Source organism: Scyliorhinus canicula, chromosome 5 (assembly GCF_902713615.1).
Source record: "Scyliorhinus canicula chromosome 5, sScyCan1.1, whole genome shotgun sequence".
In the NCBI taxonomy this organism is placed as follows: Eukaryota; Metazoa; Chordata; class Chondrichthyes; order Carcharhiniformes; family Scyliorhinidae; genus Scyliorhinus; species Scyliorhinus canicula.
In genome coordinates this window covers 19,369,494-19,383,471 of record NC_052150.1, presented here as the reverse complement: position 1 = coordinate 19,383,471, position 13,978 = coordinate 19,369,494, and the positions used below count along the sequence as shown (strand labels likewise).

General features: G+C 48.3%; 1 protein-coding gene across 3 annotated transcripts in view; it reads right to left on the bottom strand.

The window, feature by feature from the left end:
• The window catches only part of LOC119965837 (leukocyte elastase inhibitor-like), a 51,652-nt gene that overhangs the window by 34,547 nt on the left and 3,127 nt on the right, over positions 1–13,978 (bottom strand). For all 3 annotated transcript variants that reach the window (XM_038796728.1, XM_038796727.1, XM_038796726.1), the window contains exon 2: positions 8,748–8,926. In XM_038796728.1, coding sequence (XP_038652656.1) covers positions 8,748–8,915 — 168 coding nt within the window. In that variant the 5' untranslated portion in view covers positions 8,916–8,926. The remainder of the gene's footprint in view (positions 1–8,747; positions 8,927–13,978) is intronic.

Genomic DNA, 13,978 nt, shown 5'->3' with positions numbered 1-13,978 from the left:
CCCCTCCTCAACTAGATCAGGCCCATCTGGGACCTCCATTTGGTCTCCTTTGCCAGGTCCAGGAGCAGATCCACAAGAAGGTTGTATGGCACATGCAGTATCATTTGGATAAGCGTGAGGGTATCCACTTTGGTAGGAAAAATAGGATAGTAGATTATTATCTGAATTGCTGTACATTAGGAGAGGGGAATGTGCCTGGGAACTTGGCATTCTGGACCACTTGTAGCAGAAAAAACGTCAAACATATTGAAAGGTGTCATCCTTTTTAGGTGTCCTAATTCTACTAGTTCTAAAATTGAATTGAATTTTTCTCTAGTCTACAATGGTTTTTCAAACTCTTTTTGCCCGGGTGGCAGAGAAGGGAAAGACGGAGATAAAGGGGCAAAAACAGTTCTGGATGGAAGAGTTGCTGACAGATTAGTCAAGGTCAGAGAGATTCCAGGGCCCAACCTCAGATGACAAGTCAAGGAGGTTGATGATTAGAAGACTGGAGACGTGGAGAAGAGTCATAGTTTGTGTCAGGTGGACATGGGAGTCATCTGGCAGCAGCCCCAAGTTGCACAAATGAAGAGGGGTGGACTGCAGAGAGGATATTTGGAAACGGACACTTTTGTCTCTGCTGCTAATCAGAAAAGGGATTAGCACGTAAGCAAGGAACGAGGGTGGGGGTGCGATGGAGGCGACAACCCCGCCACAATTTTAAAAAGGATAGGTTAAAGATGGAAATAGCCAGGTTGATTGCAAGTTTAAGAGCGGCATGAATATTCAGGATATCCAAAAGGACTCGCAACGTTACCACACACTTTCCCAGCACCAGGCTTAAGATCAGGTCTTTCATACGAGTGTGGCCTAGTGCAGGGTGTTTCAAAGTGTGGGCCATGACCCACGGGCAGGTGTCAGAAAGGTTGCAGAGCTACGGATCGTGTGTGATTGAAGGAGGGTGGAATTGAAGCATCGACGTCCTCCTGACAGAAACATTGGTTTCTTGTCTGCACAAAAATATGGCGCATCGAACAGCACAATACTCCCCCAGGTGACAATCAAACCATTTCTTGTTTTGATTTAACTAATGTCCTTCCAGTCCAGGGTGAGAAAGAGGCCAATGTTTTGGCCTTTGCTTCCCTGATAGACCGGCGACGAATACTATTGACATGGAGGGACTCAAAGCCCCCGAAGACTGAGTTGTGGCTTGCAGACATGTCGAGTTTCCTGGGTATGGAAAAAATTAAGTTCGCCCTGAGGGGATCTGTACAGGGGTTCGCCCGGAGGTGGCAACCATTTATTGACTTCTTTGCGGGAGAGTGAGCATTAGCAGGGGGAGGGATAGAGTAGAGTAGAGTAGGAGGGTTAAATTGGCGGGTAGTACCGGTGGGAGAGGAGCGGGCTTGTGCAGTATGTTACGACTGAAGTATTGAATGTACGTGGATGTTTGCACATTTTTGCCTTTTTTGCTTTCTTTCTGTTGATGTCTGTAACGGTTTACAAAGCCAAAAACTACCCCAATAAAATTGTTTATTAAAAAAAAAACTAATGTCCTTCCTTCAAAATGTTTCAACGCACCACTGCAAAGGAGCCTGCACCCATGGTCAAGACAAAGGAAAACAAATCACTTCCCTCAGAATATCACCGGCAAAATAGCTTGACTGGAAATCTTGCTTAAAAATACCATTGTGTTATATTTTTGTGGAAAACCTCTTGCATCTGCAGCAGCTAGCCTGGTAACAGTCATCAATGGCCGCACAAACTGTGAGATTTAAAAAAAACTTTCCTCAGAGATGGAGGATGCTAGCGATTAAAAGTTTCAAGCTTGCACACAAAGGCAGTGTGATCGCCCTATAGCTTTAGTAACCCGTCTCAGTTTTTCAGAAAGTGTGGAACGGAAATCTCCAGCAAGTGAAAAGTGACTATTTAATGGCCATCGTAAGTTAAGTTGAGAATTGGGTAGTGACTCCAAGATGTCTGTTCATGTCAGGTTTTGCAGTTATTCCACAACAATTGAGGAGAAGCAGGAGACTATTTTCTAACTCTCACAACAGCTCCCATTTTCGTGGAAGGAGCAAATCAATGACTACATTTGACATTCAATAGGCACCGACCTACCAATTCAACAGCTACAACAACTGACACGGAAAAAAGTGTTTGAAATTAATTGCTGCATTTACTCGGGGGGGGGGGGGGGGGGGGGGGGGGGAACACCTCTCGATTTGGTTTCTGGAAATTCGACAGACGGAGCAGGACACAAATAAAATATTAAACGTTAAATTGTAATTTTTATCCACGGAAATAGCGAGGTTGAGCGTACAATGTCATTACTTGGGAAAACTGAATAGAAATAGGGAGACTGCAGGGTAGTTGTAATGTTACCGGAGTAGCAGAGGGTTGTTGTAATGTTACCAGAGTAGCAGAGGGTAGTTGTAATGTTACTGGAGTAGCAGAGGGTTGTTGTAATGTTACCGGAGTAGCAGAGGGTTGTTGTAATGTTGCTGGAGTAGCAAAGGGTTGTTGTGATGTTACCGGAGTAGCAGAGGGTTGTTGTAATGTTGCTGGAGTAGCAGAGGGTAGTTGTAATGTTGCTGGAGTAGCAGAGGGTTGTTGTAATGTTGCTGGAGTAGCAGAGGGTTGTTGTAATGTTGCTGGAGTAGCAGAGGGCAGTTGTAATGTTGCTGGAGTAGCAAAGGGTTGTTGTAATGTTACCAGAGGGTTGTTGTAATGTTACCGGAGTAGCAGAGGGTAGTTGTAATGTTACTGGAGTAGCAGAGGGTTGTTCTAATGTTACCAGAGGGTTGTTGTAATGTTACCGGAGTAGCAGAGGGTTGTTGTAATGTTACTGGAGTAGCAGAGGGTTGTTGTAATGTTGCCGGAGTAGCAGAGGGTTGTTGTAATGTTACTGGAGTAGCAGAGGGTTGTTGTAATGTTGCCGGAGTAGCAGAGGGTTGTTGTAATGTTACCGGAGTAGCAGAGGGTTGTTATAATGTTACTTTAGTAGCAAATGTTAGTTGCGATGTTACTCTAGTAGCAAACGAGAAACATAGGCAAAGGCAATCGGTCCGGAGGGGTGGGGGACATGTTCAATGCCACCATGACAGCTGATTAAATTTAATTTTGTGCAGCACAGTGGTTAGCACTGCGGCCTCACAGCACCAGGGGCCCGTGTTCAAGTCCGGCTTCGGATGACTGTCTATGTGGAGTTTACACTTTCTCTCTGCACCTGTGTATCAGGGGCAGCAGGGTAGCATGGGGGGCAGCAGGGTAGCATGGGGGGCAGCAGGGTAGCATGGGGGGCAGCAGGGTAGCATGGTGGTTAGCATAAATGCTTCACAGCTCCAGGGTTCCAGGTTCGATTCCCGGCTGGGTCACTGTCTGTGTGGAGTCTGCACGTCCTCCCCCTGTGTGCGTGGGTTTCCTCCGGGTGCTCCGGTTTCCTCCCACAGTCCAAAGATGTGCGGGTTAGGTGGATTGGCCATGCTAAATTGCACGTAGTGTCCTAATAAAAAAAGTAAGGTTAAGGGGGGGGGTTTGTTGGGTTACGGGTATAGGGTGGATATGTGGGTTTGAGTAGGGTTATCATGGCTCGGCACAACATTGAGGGCCGAAGGGCCTGTTCTGTGCTGTACTGTTCTATGTTCTATGTTCTGTGTGCGTTTCCTCAGAGTGTTCCGGTTTCCTCCCACACTCCAAAAACATGCAGAGTTAGGTGGGTGAGCCATGATAAAATTGCCCCTTAATGCCTAAAGATTAGGTGGAGTATCCGAGAGAGGGCACTCTCTCAGAGGATCGGTGCAGACAAAATGGGCTGAATGGCCTCCTACTATCTAGGAAACTCTGGCATCTATAAATATGGCATCAAAAGTGCAACAAATAAACTTTCAAATTAGCGAAATAGGGGCTGATTTAGCTCACTGGGCTAAATCGCTGGCTTTTAAAGCAGACCAAGCAGGCCAGCAGCACGGTTCGATTCCCGTACCAGCCTCCCCGGACAGGCGCCGGAATGTGGCGACTAGGGGCTTTTCACAGTAACTTCATTGAAGCCTACTCGTGACAATAAGCCATTTTCATTCATTTCATTTTTTCAAATCAACTGTTTTTAAGAACAGAAGACTCGGCAATGAGTGTTGGTGTGACTAGCGGAGGGCACGGTGCAGGAGCTACATCCAGCAGATTTGTATCAGCGGCAGATATAATCCCGATTGGGAAGCGACGTTCCACCAATGATGTTGGGTCAAACTCCTGGGGCTCAATTCCATAAACAAGCTGGGTAAGCGAATGCGGCGTGGGTCCCAAAGATAAGCAAGTTGGCAAAAGTGGGTCCCGGGAAATAAAAAAGCTTTGAAAAACACTGGTTGAGGAAACTAGCCACATCCAAGACACAAAATCCATTTCCTTGTATTAGCAATAAAACAATTAGGCGCCAACACTGAACAGGTCACGCTGCAACTCTGCCGAGAAAGTTCATTTGTTTGTGTTTTCTTTTGCAAAGTAAAAACAATTACCAATGCAACAGAGCAGCACGGTAGCATAGTGGTTAGCACAAATGCTTCACAGCTCCAGGGTCCTAGGTTCGAATCCCGGCTTGGGTCACTGTCTGTGCGTTCTCCCCGTGTGTGCGTGGGTTTCCTCCCGGTGCTCCGGTTTCCTCCCACAGTCCAAAGATGTGCAGGTTACGTGAATTGGCCAGGCTAAATTGCCCTCAGGGTCCAAATTGCTCTTAGTGTTAGGTGGGGTTACTGGGTTATGGGGATAGGGTGGAGGTGTGGGCTTGGGTAGGGTGCTCTTTCCAAGAGCCGGTGCAGACTCGATGGGCCGAATGGCCTCCTTCTGCACTGTAAATTCTATGAAACAGAGGGTCACCCAGAATATATTTACAGGTTATTTAACTGACAGAAATGAGATGACCCAAATTGTAGTGTCACACAATATAATGGACTTATTGTGCTGAATACACATTTGGGTTGAGCTTTGATAACGCTGTTGTAAAATGATTGGAATTCAGAGCTGGCATTCAGGAAATGTATTCATTTGACGTGGCAAAACCATATGAGATCATGTGTTAAAAGCTGCTGTTATTCCAAATGATTGCAGCAGCTGATGTTACAGAAAGTCTTTGTTAACTCAGCCCAGTTAGGCAGTCCCACAAGTCAGAGAAATGGATATTCCAGAGATCAAGAAACCCCTCATTACAGTTTCAAAGCAGAAAATCATCAAAGTGCTGATTGCAAATCACCGTCACATTTGAGCACATCACAGAAAATAAAAAGTTATAGCGACCTTTTGTGACAATAGGACTCAAGCTGGATGATAGAGCAGAAATTATTTGAGCAGAAATTATTTTTTTTATAAAGAGCCATCCACACAATGGCGGTATTTAACAGAGAGCTTCACGTGATCTGACCAAATCTCACGAAACGTCGCAATCCGGATCCCGCCCACAATGGGCAGGACCCGGTCTCGCAAAGTTAAGAGAGTTCAAAAACCCACTTAACTCTGCCTACGCCAGGGCGGTGCAGCGGTTAGCACTGCTGCCTCACGGCACTGAGGACCTGGTTTGATCCCAGCCCCTGGGTCACTGTCCGTGTGGAGTTTGCATATTTTACCCGACTGCGTGGGTCTCACCCCCACAACCCAGAGATGAGCAGGGTAGGTGGATTGGCCACATTTAATTGGAATTTGTTTTTAAAAACTGTGCCTACACTGGATCGAACAGTGCCTTGGCGTCACCGAGGCGACCGCCCAGTCAGGTGCTGTGCATCACTGGTCCCCACATACAGGAAGCAGGCGGAACAAGACCAGGGGGTGGGGGTCTCCCATGCGATCAGAGCTTCCCCGGTGGTTAGCCTTTTGCCAGGGTGCCAAAGCTGGCATTTCTTCCAAGCCGGGGATTAGGCATGGGGGTGCCCTGCCAATGTGGTGAGGGGGTGAGGGGGTGAGGGGCACCCCCCTCCCTCCCCTGAGGACCCCCTTGTAGGCGAGTTGGGCATTGGAGAGGGGGGATTGTGTCAGGAGGCCTAGAAATCAGGGCGCCATTGCGGAGCTCCCTCAGTGAAGGGAATGACGCTAGGTGTGGCTTGGGGGGGGGGGGGGGGGGGGGGTCCGTTCCTTGCCACAGCACAAAACAGACTGCCTTAGATAACGCCGGAGAAAAGACCCGCTGATCTCTCGCGTTCATATGTTTTGGTCCTGTCCAAAGCTAGGGGTGTACTGGAAGGAGGTTTTTAGGGTAAGTTCCAAGGTGGTGCGTGTGAAACTAGTCCCTGGGGGGCCATATTCGGGATGTCGGACCAGCCAGGGTTGGAAACAGTTCCGGAGGCAGATATCGCAGCCTTCGCCTCTTTGATCGCCCGAAGGCGGATCCTGCTGGGATGGAGAGCAGCCTCTCCACCCTGTGCCCTGGTGTGGCGGGGGCGCGGGGACCTGTTGGAATACTTGACCCTTGAGAAGGTTAAGTTTGAACTGAGGGGAAGCTCGGAGGGGTTCTACAAGTCATGGGCACTATTTATTATGCACTTTCAAGAACTGGATAACATTGAACATTAGTTGGGGGGGTGGGGGGAGCTGTGTATATTACAGATGGCTATGGGTAATTCCTGATTCCTTTTTTGTCATTTGTTTATGTAAACATGCGGGCTGATGTTTGGGAGGTAGGCGGGAGGGTGGGATCGTTGTTATCGTTATGGGGTTTGACATATTTGTTGTTGATTATTGTTTATTGTTGGTGGATGTAAATCCGGGAGAAAATGTGAAAAAGGAGGAGAATAAAAATATTTTTTTTAAAAAGGACTTAACCAAGATTCTAAAAGAAGGTAACGTTTTAAGTTAAATAATCACCAACCCCCTTCCTTGTTTTTAGCCAATCATTTAGCATAACCCTGAACAAATGCTGACAGTTATGGTCAGACAGGGCAAACAGATTGGCTGGATCACCACTGACTCCAGAATTAGTTTACAAGCATTATTATATTTGTGAATTTTCCCATTATTTTCTATTTTGGTCCTAAAGTCTGCCTTAAATAATTTCTCACATTTGTCTTCTCACCATTTTGCTGTCACATCAAACTACACAATTGACCATCGCTTCAATTAATGAAATTAAAAGCAAAGTGCATAGGTGCACCATTAACTGAGTTAATGATTTGCTGCATAGAACCTCCCATAACCCAGGACTTTCAACGTCATTTCTTATTAAAAAAGGGGGAAGAGAAAAAAAACATATTTTTAAAAGAAAACACTGGTGAATTGTTAAAGAGGATTAGACATTACTTTTGAAATGAAAATAAAGAGGATTAGATATTAATTTTGAAATGAAAACAATTAAATTAAAATTAAATAATCTTTATTGTCGCAAGTCGGCTTACATTAACACTGCAATCAAGTTACTGTGAAAAGCTCCTAGTCGCCACATTCCGGCGCCTGTTCGGGGACGCAGAGGGAAAATTCAGAATACTCAGCTGGTAGGGGAATTGAACCCGCGCTGCTGGCCTTGTTTTGCATCACAAACCAGCTGTCTAGCCCACTGAGTTAAACCAGCCCTCTTACAGGGTATTGGGAACACACAGGGGAGTGGGACTTAATGGCTAGACCTTTTCAAAATAAGCACAGATATGATGGGCCGAGCAGTCTCCATTGGTGTGGTGTGATTCTGTGAGTGCTGCCAAACAACCAGGAGGCAGTGAGAACAGATTAGAGTGCAACAGCGTGATAAAGATAGAACATTTTCCATAGCAAACATCTCTTACTCATGAGCCTTCTATAGCTAAGCATTTTGCTCACATGGTTTAGAAGTCGACAAGAAAATGGAGGCGGGTCCAGGGAAGATTCACAAGGATGATAACAGAAACGAGAGAGAGTATACACATCAGGAAAGGATGAACAGGTTGGGTCACTGCGCTTTATAAAAAAAAGACAGAGGGCTGAGCGATTAGAGATTGCTCACATTATGAAAAGTTTCGAAAAGTGCAGACACTGAAATGTTATACCTTTGGGGAAGGGGGGTGGGGAGTATCCACATAATAATACTCTTTATTGTCACAAGTAGGCTTACACTGCAATGAAGTTACTGTGAAAAGCCCCTTGTCGCCACATTCCAGCGTCTGTTCGGGTACACAGAAGGAGGATTGAGAATGTCCAATTCAGCTAACAGCACGTGTTTCGAGATTTGTGGGAGGAAACCGGAGCACCCGGAGGAAACCCACGCAGACACAGGGAGAATGTGCAGACTCCGCACAGACAGCGACCCAAGCCAGGTATCGAACCTGGGACCCTGCTGCTGTGAAGCCACACAGTGCTAACCACTGTGCTACCGTGCCACCCTTTTATTAAAAGGTAAAATAGATTAAATGTTACTGCCATGGTTATGATGAATAATCACAGGCTGTCATTGTAGTTATATTGAAGGATGTCAACACAAATTTTTTTTAAAACAGTAGAGAATTCCCGTAACAGCCTCCCCAAACAGGCGGCGGAATGTGGCGACTAGGGGCTTTTCACAGTAACTTAATTGAAGCTTACTCGTGACAATAAGCGATTTTCATTTCATTTTCAATTGTGAGGAAACTTCAATACCCAAAGAGCACATACAGCTTGGCTGCAGGGAGAGATATAGATGCATTGAAGGGGAAGGGAATAGATGGTCCCAGCAACGGAGCAGAAGCATTGGCAGGGACTCATTGGCCTCAACAGGCCCGTTTCCTGGCCAAGTGTCCGAAGTAAAGACAAACATACCATTAATAACGGAATATTCATGATACACCTACCTGAGCCATCTGAGCTGCAGTGTTTCCTTTAGCTCCGAGATACACCATGGCTAGAGCAGCTGATATACTTAATGGAGATACAAAGATGTTGCCATTTTTATCATCTTTGCTCAACTGTTTGAAGAGATCAATAGCAAACTTCCCGTTTGAAGCACTCAGGAGATCCATTCCTAATCGGCCTAGAGCAGGTGAGAAGACAAAAATATTTGCATTGTAATTCATTTTGATTCTTCTCCCAGCCAATCCACACAAAAGTCATGTTGATGAGATTCCACAGTCATTTTGGGACCAGCCTGAGTTCGGGAAAGTTATTGAACTTTCTGAATAGACAGGCTGACAAAAGACAGGAGAACATGGGAGGATCAGCAGGGAGCAACAGCATGGCTTTGAACATTGGCCAGCTTTTCGAGAATATCATTCCAACTTTGCCTTATAACGGAACAAGGTTTCAGGATCGGGACTCACTGGAGTTAAGAATCAGAGGTGATCTTATGGAAGGGTACATTTCAAGAGGGTAGGAACACCTTAGCGCAGGAGTAGGACATCCAGCCAATCAAGCCTGCTCTGCCATTCAACATGATCATGGCTGACCATCCATCGCCTCTGCCTCCCTACCCCACAAAACCCCGCTCAGTGGGCTAGACAGCTGGTTTGTGATACAGGACAAGGCCAGCAGCACGGGTTCAACTCCCGTACCAGCTGAGAATTCTGAATTCTCCCTGTGTACCTGAACAGGCGCCGGAATGTGGTGACTAGGGGCTTTGCACAACTTCATTGCAGTGTTAATGTACAGTAAGAAGTCTTACAACACCAGGTTAAAGTCCAACAGGTTTGTTTCAAACACGAGCTTTCGGAGCACGGCTCCTTCTTCAGGTGAATGGAAAGGCTTGTTCCAGAAATGTTTATATAGACACAGTCAGAGATGCCCCGGAATGCGAGCACCTGCAGGCAATCAAATCATCAAAGATGCAGAGAGAGAGGTAACTCCAGGTTAAAGAGGTGTGAATTGTCCCAAGCCAGTTCAGTCGGTAGGCCTCTGCAAGTCCAGGCTTGTTGGTGGGGGCCGAATGTAATGCGACATGAATCCCAGATCCCGGTTGAGTCCGCATTCCGCGTCCACATCAGTGTTAATGTGAGCCAACTTATGACAATAAAATGATTATTATTATATCCCTTTACGTCATTGATATTTAGAAATCTGTCAATCTCTGCTTTCAACATACTCAATGACTGAGTTTCCACAGTCCTCTGGTAGAGAATTCCAAAGATTCACAACCCTCTTGAGTAATGCTATCGCTCTCCATCTCAGTCCTTGCCCCTTATTTGTGAATTGTGTCCCCTGGTTCTCGACCCCCAGCCAGGGGAAACATCTTACCTGCTTGTCCCCCAAATATTTTGTAGGTTTGTCACCTCTCATTCTTCGAAACTTGGGAAATTCTTCATAGGACAGTCTTGTTATCCCGGAAACAAATCCAGTGAACACTTCACTGCACTTCTTCTATGGCAATAATATCCCTCAAGGTAAGGGGCCAAAGGGGCACTCGAATCACGGTTCTACACAACTGAAGCAAGACGTCACCTCCTTTACTTCAAATCCTCTTACAACAAAAGGTTAACACACCATCAGCCTTCCCAATTACTTGCTGCACCTGCATGTTAGCCTTCAATGGATGTTGGCCCGGACAACCAGGTCCCTTTCCACATCAACACGGCATCCAGCCAGCAAAGTTCCGGACGTAAATGGCAGCACGCGCTAAAAAATTCCCTGACCGTCTCAGATCTTTTCCCCACTGTCCGACAAGACGAAGCTCAACCACGTGCGCAGCCGACATCCCATTAACAGTTCCAAGGACGCCACTCCGGTGGCGGAGTGTGAAAGGAAATGGGCGAGGCGGGTCGCCGAGGAACCAGAGGTCTGCTTTTGCATGCTGAGCCTAAACGTCTGCACTGCCCATGCAGCCAAACCGGTGCATGATGGGTGATACGGTTCAGTTCGTATGTTGACAGACTCAGTTTTCCGAGTCGGCAAATTCCGAACTCGTAAAAGAGGTGCCGTTGTCTGACACCAACACCTCGGGAAGCCAGTGAACATCAAAAGGTTTGCCCGAGTTGTTCAGTGGTGGCTCTTGATGTCGTTGTGGTCATTCGGTGGACATCTATCCATTTTGAATGTGTGTCCACCATAATGAGATATTCTTGAAATGTATGTGGAGGCAGGACCATGGTCACCCCGGCCACTCCCACGGATGGAGTGGAGCTGCAGATTGGAGCTTCTGGTGTCCCTCGCACTGTGTACATTTGCTAAAGTGTCCATTCCGGGCCACCATACATAGCGGACACCTGGGAGTCTCCAAAATGAAAATGTTGGCCCGGAACTGCGGAGGTCTTGCAGGTAACCTCTGGTCATGTGCGAGGATGACCACCTGGGTGCCCCCTGGGTGCCCCACAGCAGGATGCCATCTACTACATGGAGTTCAGCCACCTTAGTGGTGAAGGTGCGCAGATCCTCCTGGAAAGCGCAATGCTGGGCCCCATACAGCACTATGTGATGGGTCCATCTGTGTCCATGCCTTCAACTGGGCCACTGCAACCGGCAAAGAGTCCATAAAATGTAGGGCCGTGTGACCTTGTTTGACGTGGCAGCGTTGGCGGGCTGGTGGGCAATAGGAGGCAGTTGAGAGCGTCAGTGTGCGGAATCACTGTTCCTACATATGCCATCAGGACCAGGGCCCAATGCCGTCAGCAGACGATACCGCTGTTTCATTTTGTCTAAAGCCATCTGTTGCGGCGGGTCCCAAAGCGGTAGCACAGTTGCTTCACAGCTCCAGGGTCCCAGGTTCAATTCCTGGCTGGGGCCACTGTCTGTGCGGAGTCTGCATGGGTTTCCCCCCCCCACAGTCCAAAGACAAGCAAGTTAGGTAGACTGGCCATGCTAAATTACCCTTGGTGTCCAAAAAGGTTATGTGGAGTTACTGGGTTGGAGGTGTGGGGTTAAATAGGGTGCTCTTTCCAAGGGGCGGTGCAGAATCGATGGGCTGAATGGCCTCCTTCTGCACTGTAGATTCTATGATACCATCGTTGACCCTTCTTTAATAACAGGTGCATTGCGGCCAATACCGTTGCCCATTTTGGGGCGAATTTTCCAGAAGGGTTTACGAGGCCCAAAAAAGTATGAAGTTCCTTAGGATCCTTGGGCACGGGGGCCTGCTGGATCGCTCGTACCTGGTCGTCTGCTGGGCTGTAAGCCATTCCGGTCCAGCTTGTAACCTTAATAGATCCACGCTTTCAGCAGGTAGGGTACTGGACAGACCTATAAATACCATAACCATATGGTTATAAATACCATAACTGGGCTTCAGAGTGCACCGAAATCTTGGCCGAATCTCCTCGGACGGTACCGACCCCCCAAAAAACACGCCAATACCGCGCCCAGCCTGTCGGGGTACATGCGGCACACTTGATGCCAGTCCAGCTGAAGACCTATCAGCCAATCCCGCCCCTGCAAACTGGGGCCCAAACCTTACCACCAGCGGTAGGTTGGCTGACTACGCCGCGTTCTCCATGGGAACTTCCGAGGTGTCCGTGATCTCCAAAGGTTCCCACATATTGCCAGCTGAGCGTTGGGTGTCCTGCGATGCCAAAACGCAAATTCCCGAGCAGATCCGGTCGTAACTGCGGCGGCTGATCACTGAGATCACGGCCCCGAGCTCCATCTGTATAGGGAAACCATTGATCCAGACCGTCACCGGACATACAGCAAAGGCAATCAGGCCCCGCTGCTTGGTTGTCCACGAAATGGGTCCTCCCCCTGGGATGGTCCGGGGAGTGTGGCAGTGGGCGGGCTTCCCCGCGGGCCCAGTTTCTCCGGTTGCCAGCCCGTCCATCCCCACGGGTCAGGAGTCTCCGTTGTGGGGAATGACGACGTCTGTCACTGGGAAAGTGTTGCCGCTGGTGCTGGTCAATAGGGGTGTATCCCTAATGGCGGCAGTCCTGAATACATGGGAAAGGGTACTCCACGTCCAGGTGGGTGCCCTTGGTGGAGTATAGCCATTCCTCGAAGCTCCTGGACTCTGCGCTCTCCCAGGGCAAAGCTATTTTAGTTGCTTTCTTCACGTCGAGATGTGCTTCCCCCAATAAGCGTTCTTGGGTCGTCGCATCGTGGATTCCGGAGACCAACCGGTCTCGAAGCATCTCGGATAATGTCGGGCCAAACTCGGCAAACTTCCATCAACGGGCCAGGAAGTCGGTCACAAACTCTCCCTGGTTTTGGGTGGCCATGTGGAAACGAAAACGGTGGACAATCAGCGGCGGTTTGGGATCAAAATGATCACTCACCAGAGAGACTAATTCCACAAACTGGCAGGTGTTGGTGTCTGCCCTGCAGACCGGCAGGAGGGTCATCGTTTGTCTGTTGTCCCCGACAATGCAGTTTAGGAACTAGCGCATTCGCTCGATATACTGGGTCAAATCGCCTGTCTCAGCATCGAATGCCTCTTTCTGATCAGTGGCAAACCCACACAGCCTGGATGTAGGCCTCCCGAGGTCGAATCCAGGTCGGCCTGGTCCGGAGGAAATGGCGCCTCCTGCAACTCCACTACACCCTCATCGCCAGTGTAAAGCCCCAAGCAAGCGACCACTCCCGAAGCAATGACTGTAAGTAACTCAAATGCTTATGAAAATGAAAATGAAATGAAATGAAATGAAAATGAAAAGCGCTTATTGTCACGAGTAGGCTTCAATGAAGTTACTGTGAATTGCCCCTAGTCGCCACATTCCGGCGCCTGTCCAGGGAGGCTGGTACGGGAATCGAACCGTGCTGCTGGCCTGCTTGGTCTGCTTTAAAAGCCAGCGATTTAGCCTGGTGAGCTAAACCAGCCCCTTATTATACCTATATTACACCTCCTACTCCCAGATGGGTCTCTTGTGCCCTGCTCCACATTTGGGCCGGGGTATTTATGTTCCAGAGTCCCTGGATTAAGGGGGTAGCTCTGACCTCCTAATCTAGGTAGATCGTACTCAGGTGAGGCCCTAGGGACTGAGGTTGCAGATCCCTTGGCCTCCTGTAGGGCTATAACAGGGAGGGAGCATGGATAGGTTTCCCTCCAGGTTCCTGCCCACCCCGATAGCGACTTCGGGGGGCGGGCAGGGTCTCTGACATGGAAGTCCACCCTTACCCCCAATTAAGGTCCTAAGTGGCCACTGCATGGCAGTTTCCCACACAGCCTCGGATC